Source organism: Carcharodon carcharias, chromosome 19 (assembly GCF_017639515.1).
Source record: "Carcharodon carcharias isolate sCarCar2 chromosome 19, sCarCar2.pri, whole genome shotgun sequence".
Taxonomy (NCBI): domain Eukaryota; kingdom Metazoa; phylum Chordata; class Chondrichthyes; order Lamniformes; family Lamnidae; genus Carcharodon; species Carcharodon carcharias.
In genome coordinates this window covers 488008-508385 of record NC_054485.1, presented here as the reverse complement: position 1 = coordinate 508385, position 20378 = coordinate 488008, and the positions used below count along the sequence as shown (strand labels likewise).

The window sequence follows — 20378 nt, the reverse complement described above, 5'->3', positions numbered from 1 at the left end:
GAGGGGGTTGAGGAGGAGTGGATCAGGGTGTCCCGGAGGGAACGATCCCTGCGGAATGCCGCCAGGGGTGGCGGGGGTGGGGGGCTGGTAGTGAAGGGAAGATGTGTTTGGTGGTGGCATCATGCTGGAGTTGGCGGAAATGGCGGAGGATGATCCTTTGAATGCGGAGGCTGGTGGGGTGATAAGTGAGGACAAGGGGGACCCTATCATGTTTCTGGGAGGGAGAGGTAGGCACAAGGGCGGATGCGCGAGAGATGGGCCGGACACGGTTGAGGGCCCTGTCAACGACCGTGGGTGAAAACCTCGGTTAAGGAAGAAGGAGGACATGTCAGAGGAACTGTTTTTGAAAGTGGCATCATCAGAGCAGATGCGAAGGAGGCGAAGGAACTGGGAGAATGGGATGGAGTCCTTACAGGAAGCGGGGTGTGAGGAGCTGTAGTCGAGGTAGCTGTGGGAGTCGGTAGGTTTGTAATGGATATTGGTGGACAGTCTATCACCTGAAATTGAGACAGAGAGGTCAGGGAAGGGAAGGGAAGTGTCAGAGATGGACCACATGAAAATGATGGAGGGGTGGAGATTGGAAGCAAAATTAATAAATTTTTCCAGGTCCAGGCGAGAGCATGAAGCAGCACCGAAGCAATCATCGATGTACCGGAGAAAGAGTTGTGGGAAGGGGCCGGAGCAGGACTGGAACAAGGAATGTTCCACATACCCCATAAAGAGACAGGCATAGCTGGGGCCCATGCGGGTACCCATAGCTACACCTTTTATTTGGAGGAAGTGAGAACGGTTTAAGGAGAAATTGTTCAGCGTGAGAACAAGTTCAGCCAGACGGAGGGGAGTAGTGGTGGATGGGGATTGTTCGGGCCTTTGTTCGAGGAAGAAGCTAAGGGCCCTCAGACCATCCCGGTGGGGGATGGAGGTGTAGAGGGATTGGACGTCCATGGTGAAGAGGAGGCGGTTGGGGCCAGGGAACTGGAAATTGTTGATATGATGTAGGGTGTCAGAGGAATCACTGATGTAGGTGGGAAGAGACTGGACAAGGGGAGAGCGAAGGGAGTCAAGATAGTGAGAAATGAGTTCCGTGGGGCAGGAACAGGCTGACACAATCGGTCTACCGGGACAGTTCTGTTTGTGGATTGTCTCTGGAATACTAGTCCAGTGACAATACCACTATGCCACTGCCTCTCCCAATAGGTAGTTAGTGCATTGGTTGTAAACTTCCAAAATTCCCTGGGTTCTGGAAAAGTTCCAGCAGATTGGAAAACTGCAAGTGTAACAACCCTATTCAAGAAAGGAGGGACACAGAAAGCAGGAAACTATAAACAAATTAGCCTAACATCTGTCATAGGGAAAATGTTTGAATCCATTATTAAAGAGGTAATAGCAGGACATTTAGAAATTCATAACATAATCGGTAGATTAGAAAATCATAATAAAACCATGTTGACTGATTGTGTGAAAGGAAAACTGTGTTTGACTAATTTATTTGTGTTTATTGAGGAAATAACAAGCAAGGTGGATAATGGAGGACTAAATAGATGTGGAGTATTTGGAATTCCAAAAGGCATTCAAAAAGGTGCCACATAAAAGATAACCATACAAGATAAGAGCTGGTGGTGTTGCTGGTAAAATATTAACACGGAGAGAGGATTGGTTAGTTAACAGGATGCAGAGGGTTGAGATAAATGGATTATTTATGGTTGGCAAAGGAAGTGTTACAGGAATCTGTGCTGGGGCCTCAACCACTTACGACTTGGATGAAGGGGTCAAGTGTGCTAAATTTGCTGATGACACAGATAGGTACAAAACAAATTGTGAAGAGGACACAACATATCCCTTTGCAGACTCTTAAGTGAGTAGACAAAAATTTGGTAAATATGTGCGAAAATATGAAGATGTCTGCTTTGGCATGAGGAATATAAAAGCAGAATATTATTCAAATGGAGAGAGACTGCAGAAATCTATGATACAGAGGGATCTGGTTGCTCTTGTATATGAATCACAAAATGAATGCAGGTACAGCAAGTGATTTGGAAGGCAAATGGAATGTTGGCCTCTATTGCAAGGAGAATGGAATATAAATGTAGGTAAGTGTTGCTACAGCTGTACAGAGCATTGGTAAGACTACATCTGGAGTAGTGTGTACAATTTTGATCTCCTTAAGGAGGGATATACTTGCACTGGAAGCAGTTCAGAGAAGGTTCACTAGGCTGAATCCTGGGCTTTCACCTTATGATGAAAGGTTAAGTAGGTTGGGCCTATACACATTGGAGTTTAGAAGAATTGAGAGGTGATCTTCTTGAAAGATATAAGATTCTGAGAGGGCTTGACAGGATGATGCTGAGAGGCTGTTTCCCATCGTGAGGGAGTCTGGAACCAGGCAGCACAGTTTAAAAATAATGGGTCACCTATTTAAGATGGAGATCAGGAGGGATCCTTTTCTCTCAGAGGGTCATGTAGACTTTGGAATTAACTTCCATGGACAGTAGTGGAGATTGGGTCATTGAATATATTCAAGACTGAATTATACATATTTTTGATCATCAAGGAAGTCAAATGTTATGAGGTGTGGGCAGGAGAGTGAAATTACGGTCACAATAAGATCAGTCATGACCTTATCGAATGGGGAGCAGCCTCAAGAGGATAAATGGCCTTCGCCTGCTCCTATTTCCTACGATCTTATGACAGCAAAAAAGATCCAAGAATGACAACATAACCTAGAATTGGCAAGATTAAGTTTAACATTAATGGAGGACAATATTCAGCAGAACACCTGGAAAACAGGCATGAGCAACAACTGAAGCAAACAATAAATTGAAATTACAGGGCCATGGAAACAGGGCAAAGTGGTAATGTTACTGGAATAGTGTGTTACTGAACTTCCAAAGCAGCCAGGCAGTGGAGGGAGAGGGGGGAGAGGGGGGGGGGGGGGGGGCCGGCGCTGAAAGGGCAGAGGGGTAGATCCAGAAAGGGGGGAGGGGCTGGCAGAGGAAGGGGGAAGGGAGAAAATTTTTCATCTCTACCCTATCTAGGCCCTTCATAATTTTGTTCTAAGGAAAACACACCCAGCCTATCCAATCTCTCCTCATAGCTGCAATTTTCAAGCCCCAGCAACATTGTTGTAAATCTCCTCGAGGTCTCTCACTTCCTCAACTCCTCTCAATAACTTCCTGGGCAGATTTTCTGCCTGTTGGGTGGGTTGCTTGGGAACAGGTGCAGGGCCAATCGCTGCACAAAGCTGCCTCAGGGAGATTAACTTCCATTTTAAAGAGTGAAAAAAAATGATTAAAATTATTCAGACATGTCCCCTCATGTCCCAGCTTATGTTAGTGAGACACGATCTTCCCCTAACATAATCATGCTGACTATCCCTGATCAACCTGGGCCTTTCTCAGTGACAGTTTATCCTGTCTCTCAGAATTTTATCCAATAATTTGTCCACCACCAAAGTCAGACTGACCGGCCTATAATTTTCTGGCCTATCCCTCACACCCTTTTTAAATATTGGTACAATGCTCGCAGACCTCCAATCCTCTGGGACCTCACCTGTATCTAGTGAGGATTGGAAAATGATCCTCAGAGCATCCACTATCTCCTCCCTGGCTTCCTTCAACAGCCTGAGGTACAGTCCATCCGGCCCTGCTGATTTATCCACCTTCAAGGATGCCAGTTCCTCCATAGAGGAACTACAGAGAGCGCGTGAGGGAAAGGAGGGGGAGGGGGAGGGGAGCACGTGCGAGAAAGGAGGGGGAGGGGGAGCATGCGAGGGCAAGGGCAAGGAGTGGGAGCGCGGGAGGGAAAGGAGGGGGAGGGGGCGCGACGGAAAGGAGGGGGAGGGGGCGCGACGGAAAGGAGGGGGAGGGGGCGCGACGGAAAGGAGGGGGAGGGGGCGCGACGGAAAGGAGGGGGAGGGGGCGCGACGGAAAGGAGGGGGAGGGGGCGCGACGGAAAGGAGGGGGAGGGGGCGCGAGGGAAAGGAGGGGGAGGGGGCGCGACGGAAAGGAGGGGGAGGGGGCACGAGGGAAAGGAGGGGGAGGGGGCGCGAGGGAAAGGAGGGGGAGGGGGCGCGAGGGAAAGGAGGGGGAGGGGGGGCGCGAGGGAAAGGAGGGGGAGGGGGGCGCGAGGGAAAGGAGGGGGAGGGGGCGCGAGGGAAAGGAGGGGGAGGGGGCGCGAGGGAAAGGAGGGGGAGGGGGCGCGAGGGAAAGGAGGGGGAGGGGGCGCGAGGGAAAGGAGGGGGAGGGGGGCGCGAGGGAAAGGAGGGGGAGGGGGGCGCGAGGGAAAGGAGGGGGAGGGGGGCGCGAGGGAAAGGAGGGGGAGGGGGGCGCGAGGGAAAGGAGGGGGAGGGGGCGCGAGGGAAAGGAGGGGGAGGGGGCGCGAGGGAAAGGAGGGGGAGGGGGCGCGAGGGAAAGGAGGGGGAGGGGGCGCGAGGGAAAGGAGGGGGAGGGGGGCGCGAGGGAAAGGAGGGGGAGGGGGGCGCGAGGGAAAGGAGGGGGAGGGGGGCGCGAGGGAAAGGAGGGGGAGGGGGGCGCGAGGGAAAGGAGGGGGAGGGGGGGCGCGAGGGAAAGGAGGGGGAGGGGGGCGCGAGGGAAAGGAGGGGGAGGGGGGCGCGAGGGAAAGGAGGGGGAGGGGGGCGCGAGGGAAAGGAGGGGGAGGGGGGCGCGAGGGAAAGGAGGGGGAGGGGGGCGCGAGGGAAAGGAGGGGGAGGGGGGCGCGAGGGAAAGGAGGGGGAGGGGGTGTGAGGGAAAGGCCTCAGTAGCAAAAATACAGCCCAATGAGTTAAAGCAGCTTCAGTTCCATTCAACAGGGAAGGAAAATGGACAGTGAATATGGACAGTGAATATGGACAGTGAAAATGGACAGTGAAAATGGACAGTGAAAATGGACAGTGAATATGGACAGTGAATATGGACAGTGAAAATGGACAGTGAATATGGACAGTGAATATGGACAGTGAAAATGGACAGTGAATATGGACAGTGAATATGGACAGTGAATATGGACAGTGAATATGGACAGTGAATATGGACAGTGAAAATGGACAGTGAAAATGGACAGTGAAAATGGACAGTGAAAATGGACAGTGAATATGGACAGTGAATATGGACAGTGAATATGGACAGTGAAAATGGACAGTGAATATGGACAGTGAATATGGACAGTGAATATGGACAGTGAATATGGACAGTGAATATGGACAGTGAATATGGACAGTGAAAATGGACAGTGAAAATGGACAGTGAATATGGACAGTGAATATGGACAGTGAATATGGACAGTGAATATGGACAGTGAAAATGGACAGTGAAAATGGACAGTGAATATGGACAGTGAATATGGACAGTGAATATGGACAGTGAATATGGACAGTGAATATGGACAGTGAAAATGGACAGTGAAAATGGACAGTGAATATGGACAGTGAATATGGACAGTGAATATGGACAGTGAAAATGGACAGTGAAAATGGACAGTGAAAATGGACAGTGAAAATGGACAGTGAAAATGGACAGTGAAAATGGACAGTGAATATGGACAGTGAAAATGGACAGTGAAAATGGACAGTGAAAATGGACAGTGAATATGGACAGTGAATATGGACAGTGAATATGGACAGTGAATATGGACAGTGAATATGGACAGTGAATATGGACAGTGAAAATGGACAGTGAAAATGGACAGTGAAAATGGACAGTGAAAATGGACAGTGAAAATGGACAGTGAAAATGGACAGTGAAAATGGACAGTGAAAATGGACAGTGAAAATGGACAGTGAAAATGGACAGTGAAAATGGACAGTGAAAATGGACAGTGAAAATGGACAGTGAAAATGGACAGTGAAAATGGAATGAAAATCTTTTGTCTGTGTTTGAGGTCTGGGATACGTTGTTTGTTCAGTGCCTACAGGAATAGAAAGTGATTAAGGAGCATACGTGGATTATATAACCATGTGGATTATATAACCATGGTAACAAAACCATTGGGCTGGCTCTAATGCAGCTCTGACTAAGTCAGAGGGTGATAGGAGCAGACAGGGAATTTCTGGCTGTTGCCGGGACATCAGTTAGACTCATTGGTGATACTCATTATCCCTGAGCCCACTCTAATTTATTGGTGGCCCATGAATTAAATGGGGGCTGCATGTTTTCCCACCTGTTTGGTTTATCAACTACTTCCCGGGCGTGTGGGGAGAGCAAGCTGTTCCTCACCATCAGACACTCTGTGCCCGATAAGAAACCCAGCATTTGGAAGGGGGAGGCCATTGAAACCCAACCCCCTGTTCCCGCCTCTGCAACCCCCAACCCGAGATCCCCACCCAGCCCATTTGGTCTGGGGTCCCACAAGGATCCTGGGCCACTGGTGGGTACAGTGCAGCCACCTTGTGGACAACAGCTTCTGATTGGCCAACGGCTCTCGGACTGAACTTATGCCACTGGGCACTTCATTCATGAAGAAGGCGACGGTGACCACTCAAGTGCCTGAAGATCCCCCATGGAGTAGGGCTGCCCACAGGTTCTCTGACCGGTTGGCAAGACCCTCGTCAGCCTGACAGAATCCCGGCCATTGAGAGAGAGAGAGAAAGATGAACATGAATGTATCTTCTTGGCTCCATGTTATCCAAAATCTACAGTGTGCATCTTTTAATGTATTCTAGTTTGGTATGAGTGTGCATGGAACGTACAGATCAAAGGTAGAATTGATATAAAAGTTATGAGGCAACCACTCTTTGCTGCAGCCCAGCTAGACTGGAAGCTGGGTACCCGAGTTCTTACAGTGAATTGTGAACTCATTAATAAAGAATCATATAATCCGATGAAATTAGATGATTTGATTGAGTACTCAAGTTGGATTTTTTTTTATTCATTCATGGGATGTGGGCTTCGCTGGCTGGGCCAGCATTTATTGCCCATCCCTAATTGCCCTTGAGAAGGTGGTGGTGAGCTGCCTTCTTGAACCGCTGCAGTCCCTGTGGTGTAGATACACCCACAGTGCTGTTAGGGAGGGAGTTCCAGGATTTTGACCCAGCGACAGTGAAGGAACGGTGATTTTTTTCCAAGTCAGGATGGTGAGCGACTTGGAGGGGAACTTCCAGGTGGTGGAGTTCACGTCTATCTGCTGTTCTTGTCCTTCTAGATGGTAGTGGTCTTGGGTTTGGAAGGTGCTGTTGAAGGAACCTTGGTGAACTCCTGCAGTGCATCTTGTAGATGGTACACACTGCTGCTACTGTGCATTGGTGGTGGAGGGAGTGAATGTTTGTGGATGTGGTGCCAATCAAGCGGGGCTGCTTTGTCCTGGACGTTGTCAAGTTTCTTGAGTGTTTTGGGAGCTGCTCTCATCCAGGCAAGTGGGAAGTATTCCATCACACTCCTGACTTGTGCCTTATAGATGGTGGACAGGCTTTGGGGAGTCAGGAGGTGAGTTACTCGTCGCAGGATTCCCAGCCTCTGACCTGCTCTAGTAGCCACAGTATTTATATGGCTAGTCCAGTTCAGTTTCTGGTCTATGGTAACCCCCAGGATGTTGACAGAGGGGGAATTCAGTGCTGGTAATGCCATTGAAATCAAGGAGCGATGGTTGGATTCTCTCTTGTTGGAGATGGTCATTGCCTGGCACTTGTGTGGTGTGAATGTTACTTCCATTTGTCAGCCCAAGCCTGGATATTGTCCAGGTCTTGCTGCACTTGGACATGGGCTGTTTCACCGATTGTGTGACTTGAGCTGGTTAAGGAGAAGGTTTTGATGCTGTAGTTGTTCCAGCTAATGTCTGTGTTTAAATTAACAAGAGCAAAGAGAAGTAAACAGTCCTAACAATAATGACCAGATAATCTGTTTATGATGTTGATTGAGGGATAAATATTAGTGAGGACACTAGGGTGAACTCCGTTACTCTTCTAAATAGAAAGCAAATTGCAGCTTTGAAAGTGCAGCTTTCCCTCACTACTGCAACACATTGGCAGCTTCCAGTTTTGTGCTCAAGTGTCCTGAACCTCCAACCTTCTGTCTTGGACATGAGAGTCCGGCTGACAGTTAGATATGTGAGTGCTACCATCCCAGTCAGGCTGACAGTTAGATATGTGAGTGTTACCATCCCAGTCAGGCTGACAGTTAGATATGTGAGTGTTACCCTCCCAGTCAGGCTGACAGTTAGATATGTGAGTGTTACCCTCCCAGTCAGGCTGACAGTTAGATATGTGAGTGTTACCCTCCCAGTCGGGCTGACAGTTAGATATGTGAGTGTTACCCTCCCAGTCGGGTTGACAGTTAGATATGTGAGTGTTACCCTCCCAGTCAGGCTGACAGTTAGATATGTGAGTGTTACCCTCCCTGTCAAGTTGACAGTTAGATATGTGAGTGTTACCCTCCCAGTCAAGTTGACAGTTAGATATGTGGGTGTTACCCTCCCAGTCAGGCTGACAGATATGTGAGTGTTACCCTCCCAGTCCAGCTGACAGTTAGATATGTGAGTGTTACCCTCCCAGTCAGGCTGACAGATATGTGAGTGTTACCCTCCCAGTCCGGCTGACAGTTAGATATGTGAGTGTTACCCTCCCAGTCAAGCTGACAGTTAGATATGTGAGTGTTACCATCCCAGTCAAGTTGACAGTTAGATATGTGAATGTTACCCTCCCATTCTGGCTGACAGATATGTGAGTGTTACCATCCCAGTCAGGCTGACAGTTAGATATGTGAGTGTTACCCTCCCATTCTGGCTGACAGATATGTGAGTGTTACCATCCCAGTCCGGCTGACAGTTAGATATGTGAGTGTTACCATCCCAGTCAAGCTGACAGTTAGATATGTGAGTGTTACCATCCCAGTCAAGCTGACAGTTAGATATGTGAGTGTTACCCTCCCATTCTGGCTGACAGATATGTGAGTGTTACCCTCCCAGTCAGGCTGACAGTTGGATATGTGAGTGTTACCATCCCGGTCAAGCTGACAGTTAAATATGTGAGTGTTACCATCCCAGTCAAGCTGACAGTTAGATATGTGAGTGTTACCCTCCCAGTCAAGCTGACAGTTAAATATGTGAGTGTTACCATCCCGGTCAAGCTGACAGTTAAATATGTGAGTGTTACCATCCCAGTCAAGCTGACAGTTAGATATGTGAGTGTTACCCTCCCAGTCAAGCTGACAGTTAGATATGTGAGTGTTACCCTCCCAGTCAGGCTGACAGTTAGATATGTGAGTGTTACCATCCCAGTCAAGCTGACAGTTAGATATGTGAGTGTTACCATCCCAGTCAAGCTGACAGTTAGATATGTGAGTGTTACCCTCCCATTCTGGCTGACAGATATGTGAGTGTTACCATCCCAGTCAGGCTGACAGTTGGATATGTGAGTGTTACCATCCCGGTCAAGCTGACAGTTAAATATGTGAGTGTTACCATCCCAGTCAAGCTGACAGTTAGATATGTGAGTGTTACCCTCCCAGTCAAGCTGACAGTTAAATATGTGAGTGTTACCATCCCAGTCAAGCTGACAGTTAGATATGTGAGTGTTACCATCCCAGTCAAGCTGACAGTTAGATATGTGAGTGTTACCCTCCCAGTCAGGCTGACAGTTAGATATGTGAGTGTTACCATCCCAGTCAAGCTGACAGTTAGATATGTGAGTGTTACCATCCCAGTCAAGCTGACAGTTAGATATGTGAGTGTTACCATCCCAGTCAAGCTGACAGTTAGATATGTGAGTGTTACCATCCCAGTCAAGCTGACAGTTAGATATGTGAGTGTTACCCTCCCAGTCAAGCTGACAGTTAGATATGTGAGTGTTACCCTCCCAGTCAAGCTGACAGTTAGATATGTGAGTGTTACCATCCCAGTCAGGCTGACAGTTGCCATGCACAAGATAGACCAATGACCAGGTTCCACATTAATAATCAAAAAAGGATGGAACTCCATTTCCTTGGAAAAGAAAAGTGTTAAAAACACCATATTGGCCCTGGGTCAGTACTTGAAGGGTTTGGAAAGTTATCGTGTCAGAGTTGAAGTTGTATTGCTCTCATCTGTGGGACCTAAAACTGAATTCATTCCAAATGACGTAATCTCAGACATGTAACTGTTCCCTTAAAATGATGCCTGGATGTTATCATTATGTAAAACACTCCAGACCAAAATAACCTCACATTCGACACCAAAAAAATACTCTAACTTACGTTTGTCAGTAGCTGTTCAAGGTTCCTGTCAGAGGCATTCCTCTTCTTATCTTCAGAAAGCTCCTCCACATGACTGTCGAGGCTGAAATGTAAACGGGCCATTTTCTCCTGCATCTCTCTCACGTGTTCCATCTGTTCAAAGGAACACTCTTTCCCTAAAGAAAATACAGCATTTTCACAATTGAAAAAAAACAATCAAGAAAAGGAAAGTGTAATTCAGTAAACTGTAGCAGCTCACGTTTCGGGCTAAGTTTATTTATAAATTGAGTCCAGTGGACCAAAGCCAACTTTGTTAAACTTAAGTTACAACCTTTAAAAAGTTAAAGTTATTTCAACTTTAAAATGTTGGCATGGCAACATAATGGTTGTGAACTGGAACACAGTTCACAGAGTCAATTGATTCATGCTAACCACAAGATTTATAACACCACTGACAAGTGACATTCATGCCACACCAGGCAATGACCATCTCCAACAAGATAGAATCTAACCATCTCCCCTTGACATTCAATGGCATTACCATCACTGAATTCCCCACTATCAACATCCTGGGGGTTACCATTGACCAGAAACTGAGCTGGACTAGCCATATAAATACTGTGGCTACAAGAGCAGGTCAGAGGCTGGGAATCCTGCAGCGAGTAACTCACCTCTTGACTCCCCAAAGCCTGTCCACCATCTACAAGGCACAGGTCAGGAGTGTGATGGAATACTCCCCACTTGCCTGGATGAGTGCAGCTCCTACAACACTCAAGAAGCTCGACACTGTCCAGGACAAAGCAGCCTCCTTGATTGGCACCACATCCACAAACATTCACTCCCTCCATCACCACTGACACACAGTAGCAGCAGTGTGTACCATCGACAAGATGCATTGCAGGAATTCACCAAGGCTCCTTTGACAACACCTTCCAAACCCACGAGCACTACCATCTAGAAGGACAATGGCAGCAGATAGATGGGAACACCAACACCTGGAAGTTCCCCTCGAAATCACTCACCATCCTGACTTGGAAATATATCGCCGTTCCTTCACAGTTGCTGGGTCAAAATCCTGGAACTCCCTCTCTAACAGCACTGTGGGTGTACCTACAGCACATGGACTGCAGCGGTTCAAGAAGGCAGCTCACCACCACCTTCTAAAGGGTAATTGGGGATGGGCAATAAATGCTGGCCCAGCCAGCGAAGTCCACATCCTGTGAATGAATAAAAAAACCATGGCCTGAATTTTTCCCGTGTCGGGATGGGTCACAGAGCTGCCGGTGATCAACTCCGCACCCCCACTTTACACAGGTGGACCAATTAAGGCCCACACAGTGTAACACACTGAGCCCCGCCTGTGCAGACAGGGGGAGGGGGCAGGTCGGGTCCAGCGCTCTTTCACCCACGCGCACAGGAGAGAGCTTCAACCTCCCTGAGGCCCGGAGCTGAGGCCCAGAGCTGAGGCACGGAGCTGAGGTACTGAGACCCGGAGCTGAGGTACTGAGGCCCGGAGGGAAGGAGCTGAGGGACGGAGGGAAGGAGCTGAGGCACGGAGCTGAGGCCCGGAGCTGAGGTACTGAGGCCCGGAGCTGAGGTACTGAGGCCCGGAGCTGAGGTACTGAGGCCCGGAGCTGAGGTACAGAGGCCCGGAGCTGAGGTACTGAGGCCCGGAAGGAAGGAGCTGAGGGATGGAGGGAAGGAGCTGAGGGATGGAGGGAAGGAGCTGAGGCACCGAGGGAAGGAGGGAAGGAGTTGAGGCACAGAGGGAAGGAGCTGAGGGACGGAGGGACAGAGCTGAGGGACGGAGGGACGGAGCTGAGGGACGGAGGGAAGGAGCTGAGGGACGGAGGGAAGGAGCTGAGGCACGGAGGGAAGGAGCTGAGGCACCGAGGGAAGGAGCTGAGGCACCGAGGGAAGGAGCTGAGGCACCGAGGGAAGGAGCTGAGGCACCGAGGGAAGGAGCTGAGGCACCGAGGGAAGGAGGGAAGGAGTTGAGGCACTGAGGGAAGGAGCTGAGGCACTGAGGGAAGGAGCTGAGGGACGGAGGGAAGGAGCTGAGGGACGGAGGGAAGGAGCTGAGGCATGGAGGGAAGGAGCTGAGGGACGGAGGGAAGGAGCTGAGGGACGGAGGGAAGGAGGGAAGGAGTTGAGGCACTGAGAGAAGGAGCTGAGGCACGGAGGGAAGGAGCTGAGGGACGGAGGGAAGGAGCTGAGGGACGGAGGGAAGGAGCTGAGGGACGGAGGGACAGAGCTGAGGGACGGAGGGACGGAGCTGAGGCACGGAGGGAAGGAGCTGAGGCACGGAGGGAAGGAGCTGAGGCACGGAGGGAAGGAGCTGAGGCACGGAGGGAAGGAGCTGAGGCACGGAGGGAAGGAGCTGAGGCATGGAGGGAAGGAGCTGAGGGACGAAGGGAAGGAGCTGAGGCACTGAGGGAAGGAGGGAAGGAGTTGAGGCACTGAGAGAAGGAGCTGAGGCACTGAGGGAAGGAGCTGAGGGACGGAGGGAAGGAGCTGAGGGACGGAGGGACGGAGCTGAGGGACGGAGGGACGGAGCTGAGGGACGGAGGGACGGAGCTGAGGGACGGAGGGACGGAGCTGAGGCACGGAGGGAAGGAGCTGAGGCACGGAGGGAAGGAGCTGAGGCACGGAGGGAAGGAGCTGAGGCACTGAGGGAAGGAGCTGAGGCACTGAGGGAAGGAGGGAAGGAGTTGAGGCACTGAGAGAAGGAGCTGAGGCACTGAGGGAAGGAGCTGAGGGACGGAGGGAAGGAGCTGAGGGACGGAGGGACAGAGCTGAGGGACGGAGGGACAGAGCTGAGGGACGGAGGGAAGGAGCTGAGGCACCGAGGGAAGGAGCTGAGGCACCGAGGGAAGGAGCTGAGGCACCGAGGGAAGGAGCTGAGGCACCGAGGGAAGGAGCTGAGGCACCGAGGGAAGGAGGGAAGGAGTTGAGGCACTGAGGGAAGGAGCTGAGGCACTGAGGGAAGGAGCTGAGGCACTGAGGGAAGGAGCTGAGGCACGGAGGGAAGGAGCTGAGGGACGGAGGGACGGAGCTGAGGGACGGAGGGAAGGAGCTGAGGCATGGAGGGAAGGAGCTGAGGCATGGAGGGAAGGAGCTGAGGCACTGAGGGAAGGAGGGAAGGAGTTGAGGCACTGAGAGAAGGAGCTGAGGCACTGAGGGAAGGAGCTGAGGGACGGAGGGAAGGAGCTGAGGCATGGAGGGAAGGAGCTGAGGGACGGAGGGAAGGAGCTGAGGCACTGAGGGAAGGAGGGAAGGAGTTGAGGCACTGAGAGAAGGAGCTGAGGCACGGAGGGAAGGAGCTGAGGGACGGAGGGAAGGAGCTGAGGGACGGAGGGAAGGATCTGAGGGACGGAGGGACGGAGCTGAGGGACGGAGGGACGGAGCTGAGGGACCGAGGGAAGGAGCTGAGGCACCGAGGGAAGGAGCTGAGGCACCGAGGGAAGGAGCTGAGGCACCGAGGGAAGGAGGGAAGGAGCTGAGGCACCGAGGGAAGGAGGGAAGGAGTTGAGGCACTGAGGGAAGGAGGGAAGGAGTTGAGGCACTGAGGGAAGGAGCTGAGGCACTGAGGGAAGGAGCTGAGGCACTGAGGGAAGGAGCTGAGGGACGGAGGGACGGAGCTGAGGGACGGAGGGACGGAGCTGAGGGACGGAGGGAAGGAGCTGAGGCATGGAGGGAAGGAGCTGAGGGACGGAGGGAAGGAGCTGAGGCACTGAGGGAAGGAGGGAAGGAGTTGAGGCACTGAGAGAAGGAGCTGAGGCACGGAGGGAAGGAGCTGAGGGACGGAGGGAAGGAGCTGAGGCACGGAGGGAAGGAGCTGAGGGACGGAGAGAAGGAGCTGAGGGACGGAGGGAAGGAGCTGAGGGACGGAGGGACGGAGCTGAGGCACGGAGGGAAGGAGCTGAGGCACGGAGGGAAGGAGCTGAGGCACGGAGGGAAGGAGCTGAGGGACGGAGGGAAGGAGCTGAGGGACGGAGGGAAGGAGCTGAGGGACGGAGGGACAGAGCTGAGGGACGGAGGGACAGAGCTGAGGCACAGAGGGAAGGAGCTGAGGCACGGAGGGAAGGAGCTGAGGCACGGAGGGAAGGAGCTGAGGCACGGAGGGAAGGAGCTGAGGGACGGAGGGAAGGAGCTGAGGGACGGAGAGAAGGAGCTGAGGGACGGAGAGAAGGAGCTGAGGGACGGAGGGAAGGAGCTGAGGGACGGAGGGAAGGAGCTGAGGGACGGAGGGAAGGAGCTGAGGCACAGAGGGAAGGAGCTGAGGCACGGAGGGAAGGAGCTGAGGCACGGAGGGAAGGAGCTGAGGGATGGAGGGAAGGAGCTGAGGGATGGAGGGAAGGAGCTGAGGGATGGAGGGGAGGAGCTGAGGCACGGAGGGAAGGAGCTGAGGCACGGAGGGAAGGAGCTGAGGCATGGAGGGAAGGAGCTGAGGCACGGAGGGAAGGAGCTGAGGCACGGAGGGAAGGAGCTGAGGCACTGAGAGAAGGAGCTGAGGGACAGAGGGAAGGAGCTGAGGCACGGAGGGAAGGAGCTGAGGCACGGAGGGAAGGAGCTGAGGCACGGAGGGAAGGAGCTGAGGCATGGAGGGAAGGAGCTGAGGGACGGAGGGAAGGAGCTGAGGGACGGAGGGAAGGAGCTGAGGGACGGAGGGAAGGAGCTGAGGCACGGAGCTGCCTCAGGGAGATTGTAGCGCTTTTTAAAAATATAAATAAAAGCAATAAAAATGTAACAAAACAAGTCTCTTCAGGTGACTGTGTCATGTGACTGTCAGATGAGGTGACTGTGTCAGGTGACTGTGTCAGGTGAGGTGACTGTGTCATGTGACTGTGTCAGGTGAGGTGACTGTCAGGTGAGGTGACTGTGTCAGGTGAGGTGACTGTCAGGTGAGGTGACTGTGTCATGTGACTGTGTCAGGTGAGGTGACTGTGTCAGGTGAGGTGACTGTCAGGTGAGGTGACTGTGTCATGTGACTGTGTCAGGTGAGGTGACTGTGTCAGGTGAGGTGGGACATGTTTTTTTCAATCAGAAAAAGTTTTCATTGAGTTGGTAAAAGCTTTAGGAAGCCTCATCCTGCTGGTGGCCAAGCTCACTTGGCCTTTTTACCTGCCCACCAATCGTTGGGTACTTACCTGTTTAATGACCTTAACAAGCCTGTCAATTACCAGCGGGCGCGCTGCCAACTCTGGCGCATGCCCTCTGAACAAAACATCACGAGTCTGTGCGATGACATTGGGACACACGCCAACATCACCCACACGTCGTTTTACTGCCCACCTCCACACGCTAGAAATAAAATCCTGGCCCATGTAATTGGCACCAACCAACCAGAAAGGCAAGAGACATTTCTACTGCTACATTCAGACATTGCCAAGGGGGCAAAGCAGATCATAGATGATTTATTTAAATGTATAGATTGCTTTCTTAAAATTGCATTTGTTTTAATAGAAATTTAACATAGAAAAATAAATTCCTCAATGACTCAAAGGGATTATCCATTGATTCACAGAAAACTTCCAGTGCAGAAATAGACCATTCAGCCCATCATGTCTGCATTGGCCAAAAAAATACCACATGACCTGTAATTCTCTTCCACTCTGCGCTGGAAACCCAAACTTCAGAATAAAACTGCTTTTTGCAGCCCAAGACTTTTCTGGCTTGACAAATGACTGATTCAAACCTGCATCTTCTTCCAGCCCAGAGCCACAGCTCCCAACTCAGCTCCTGCTCAACAGCTTAACTCCAGCTCCAACCACCACAGTTCCCTTAAGCTTGCTACGGTAACTTGAAAATATGTTTTCCCCCCTCTTTCATCTCAGGTTCCATTGCTTTCACATCACTTTGAAACTCAAATCCTTCCAAATAAAGGATCTTTCATGTTTCCATCTTGCCTTTGGTTTGGGGTAAATAAACTATAACACCCCCAATTCTATCTACCTATGGAACTCCTGCAAGATGCAAACATGTTTCTTGCTACCTCTGACTTCCCTTTGATATTCAAACAAACTCTCAACTTATGTAAAAATGCAAACGTTAAATCTAATGTCAAACCTTGTATCTCAAACCTAAGACCTCTACCCTTCTCATATTTTAACCCCCCTTCCCCAGACAACCTGTCTCCTATTAATCTCTACCCAACTTAATTCATAAATGCAAATGCACACACCCCCCCAAAAATATTAAAAGAAGATTACATCCATTTCTCACACTATCAACTGCACGGCCAATTCTTGTGTCATCTGGACATTTCCCAATCCTGCTTCTCCCATTTAATTGCAAATTATTAATATATACAACAAAAAGCAAGGGCCCCAACACTGAGCCCTGTGGACCACTGGAAACCACTTTCCATTCACAAAAACATCCACCCACCATTACCCTTTGCTTCCTGTCACTGAGACAATTTGGCTCCAACTTGCCTCCTTCCCTGTATCCCATGGGATGCCATGTGGGACCTCGTCAAATGACTTAGTAAAATCACAGAATCTTAGCGGCACAGAAGGAGGCCATTCAGCCCATGTCTGCACCAGCTCTTCAAATGTGCATTATGACCTAGCGCCATTGCCCTGCCTTTTCCTCATTCCCCTGCACTTTGTTTCTATTCAAATAATCATCTAACGCCCTCTTGAATACCTCGATTGAACCTGCCTCCACCACACTTCCAGGCCGTGCAATCCACACCTAAACCACTTGCTGTGTGGAAAAGGTTTTTCTCACATCACATTTGCTTCTTTTGCAAATCACTTTTAAATGTCCTAATTGTTTCTCATCCCTCTCATTCGTGATCCTTTTACGAGCAGGAACAATTTCTCCCTATCTACTCTGTCCAGCCCTCATGATGTTGAACACCTCTATCAAATCTCCTCTTAGCTGCCTTCTCTCCGGGGAGAACAGTCCCAACCTCTCCAATCTATCCTCACAGCTGAAGTTTCTCATCCCTGGAACCATTATTGTAAACCCCCACCCCCTCCAAAGATTTTATTTCTGACATCAACCCATTTGGCCTCATTTGATGATTCATTTAGTGAATCCTCCGTCCTCACAGCTGTAATTGATTCGTTAGCCAATAATACTACACCCCCATTGTTTTATGCCACCTCTCTATCCTGCTTGAAAAACTCTATATACTGGGATGTTGAGCTGCCATTTCTTCCCCTCCTTAAGCCAAGTTTCCATTATAGCGATGATATCATGCTGCCATGTATCTATCTGTGTCCTCAGCTCATCAGCTTTCTTTGCTATACTCTTTGCATTTACATATACACCTTTTAACACTGCCAAATTCCTGTGCTGTACACTTTTTAACCTGTGCTTCTTCTATCTTTCAGAGTCACTCACTGATTCTCCATCTCCCATTCCCTGCTCTGAATTTGCCCTCAGGTTCCCAGCCCCCTGCCAATCTACTTTAAACCCTACCCCCCACCCGCTCCAACCCACCCACCCCACAACAGTACTAGCAAATCTCCTTGCGAGGATATTCGTTCCAGTCCTGTTCAGGTGTAGACCATCCGGTTTGCACAGATCCCACCTTCCCCAGAACTGGTCCAAATTTTTCATGGAACCTCATCCACATGAGGGCAGGATGAGGTTTCACAAAGGGCTTATAAGTTAAATAGAATTTTTTATTGAAATTCAGAAACATGTTCTGGCTCACGTGACACTGTCACATGAGGGGACACGTGTGAATAGTTTTTAAAAATTCTTTTATTCCATTTTTCATGATGAAATTAATCTAGATTTCTGCACTCTTTAGGTCCAACTCTCCCTCCTCCCCCAACCTGCACAGGTAACGCTTTAACATTGAAAATGTTTCAAGGTACACTAAAAAGAAGAAAACATTAAATAGGCGCCAAACCATGGTGGGAGAAGAGGGAGGAGTGACCAAACACTCATTTAAAAACCGAGTTTTAAAGGTTAAAGAGATGTCGGGATGGAGTGGTTTCAGGGTAGAATCGCAGAAGTCCATCAATCCTGTACAAACAGAAAAGATGCGTACAACAGGCAGGGGTTGGAGGACCAGAGGGAGTGGGAGGGAGAATGCCTTAGAGAAATTTGAAGGTCATAGAAAATAGGAGCAGGAGCTGATTCAGCCAATCAGACCTGCTCCACAAATGAGGAACGAAACAATTTTTAAATTGAATGTGTTGAAGGACAGGCAGCCGGTGTAAGTCTGCAAGGGCACAGATGATTGGTGACCAGAACTTTAGTACAATAGAGGATGTGGGCACTTTGGAGTTTTTTTTTTGAGTTTTCACATTTTATTTTGCAACTACTGTACATGAAGGCACAGTACCACAAGAGACCAATGTACAAGATCTTCTCACAATCAGCATCTGAACTGCCTCTAAATTGTTGGTCTTAGAAAAAGATGAGTAAGCGTCAGAGTCCATTTGCCATGTAAGATTCAACAAAACCTGTTCAGTACTGCACCTTCAGCATTTGTTCACCTGGACCTCTGCCAGTGTCCAGTGGCATACCACAGGGATCTGTGCTGGGTCCCCTATTATTCATCATTTATATAAACGACATAGATAACTATGTGGGGGGTAGGATTAGTAAGATTGCGGATGGCACAAAGATTGGCCGAGTGGTTAACAGTGAGGTTGAGTGTCTTGGGCTACAGGAAGATATAGACAGGATGGTCAAATGGGCAGATAAGTGGCAGATGGAATTTAACCCTGAAAAGTGTGAGGTGATACACTTTGGAAGGAGTAATTTGACAAGGAAGTATTCAATGAACGGCATGACACTAGGAAATTCTGAGGAACAGAGGGACCTTGGTGTGTGTGTCCATAGTTCTCTGAAGGCAGAGGGGCATATTAGTGGGGTGGTGAAAAAGGCATTTGGGATACTTGCCTTTATCAATCAAGGCATAGATTACAAAAGTAGGGAGGTCATGTTGGAGTTGTATAGAACCTTAGTGAGGCCACAGCTGGAGTACTGTGTGCAGTTCTGGTCGCCACATTATAGGAAGGATGTGATTGCACTGGAGGGGGTGCAGAGGAGATTCACCAGGATGTTGCCTGGGATGAAACATTTAAGTTATGAAGAGAGGTTGGATAGACTTGGGTTGTTTTTGTTGGAGCAGAGAAGACTGAGGGGGACCTGATTGAGGTGTACAAGATTATGAGGGGCATGGACAGGGTGGATAGGGAGCAGCTGTTCCCCTTAGTTGAAGGGTCAGTCACGAGGGGACATAAGTTCAAGGTGAGGGGCAGGAGGTTTAGGGGGATGTGAGGAAAAACCTTTTTACCCAGAGGGTGGTGACGGTCTGGAATGCACTGCCTGGGAGGGTGGTGGAGGCGGGTTGCCTCACATCCTTTAAAAAGTACCTGGATGAGCACTTAGCACATCATAACATTCAAGGCTATGGGCCAAGTGCTGGTAAATGGGGTTAGGTAGGTAGGTCAGATGTTTCTCACGTGTTGGTGCAGACTCGATGGGCCGAAGGGCCTCTTCTGCACTGTGTGTTTCTGCATGATCTTTCGTCTTTTATGCTTCAGCCTGCGTCTACGCTTCTTCCGCCACTTAGCTCTTATGTTGACAAGGATGGAGGAGGGCAGGCAGGACATTAGAAAAACTGAGTCCAAAAGTAACAAATGCATGAACCATGGTATTGATAGTGGCAAAGATGAAATAAGGGAAGGAGGCAGGCAATGTTACAGAGGTGATGAACTTGAAGATATCAAGCCTAAAAAAATGATCCAAGAGATCTGGATTATAAGTCACTAAAAGCCAACATGGAGGTGCAGCAAGTAATTAGGAAGGCAAATTGTTTGTCGGCCCTCATTACAAGGAATGTGAGTACAGGAGCAGGGATGTCTTGCTGCAATTGTATAGAGGCCTTGGTGAGACTACACCTGGAGCAGTGCATCCAGCTTTGGTCTCCTTATCTAAGGAAGGATATACTTGCCATAGAGGGAGTGCAACACAGGTTCACCAGACTAATCCCCACGATGGCCTTGTGAGGAGCAATTGAGGAGATGGGGCCTATATTTTCCAGAGTTTCGAAGAATGAGAGGTAATCTCATTGAAACTTACAAAATACTTACAGGACATGACTGGGCAGACGCGGGAAGGATGATTCCTCTGGCTGGTGAGACAAGAACCATGGGACACAGTCTCAGAATAAGAAGCAGACCATTTAAGACTGAGATGAGGAAGGATTTCTTCACTCAGAGGGTGGTGAATCTTTGGAATTTTCTACCCAGAGGGCTGTGGAAG

The 20378-nt window shown here is 49.9% G+C and overlaps 1 protein-coding gene across 6 annotated transcripts in view; it reads right to left on the bottom strand.

The window, feature by feature from the left end:
• ccdc28b (coiled-coil domain containing 28B) overlaps nt 1-20378 on the bottom strand; it is a 41555-nt gene that overhangs the window by 5861 nt on the left and 15316 nt on the right. For 5 of the 6 annotated variants that reach the window (XM_041212063.1, XM_041212064.1, XM_041212065.1 and 2 more), the window contains exon 4: nt 10158-10312. In XM_041212063.1, coding sequence (XP_041067997.1) covers nt 10158-10312 — 155 coding nt within the window. Of the gene's footprint in view, nt 1-7683; nt 7765-10157; nt 10313-20378 lie in introns of those variants that run through there. The other variant, XM_041212068.1, reaches the window with a different exon arrangement.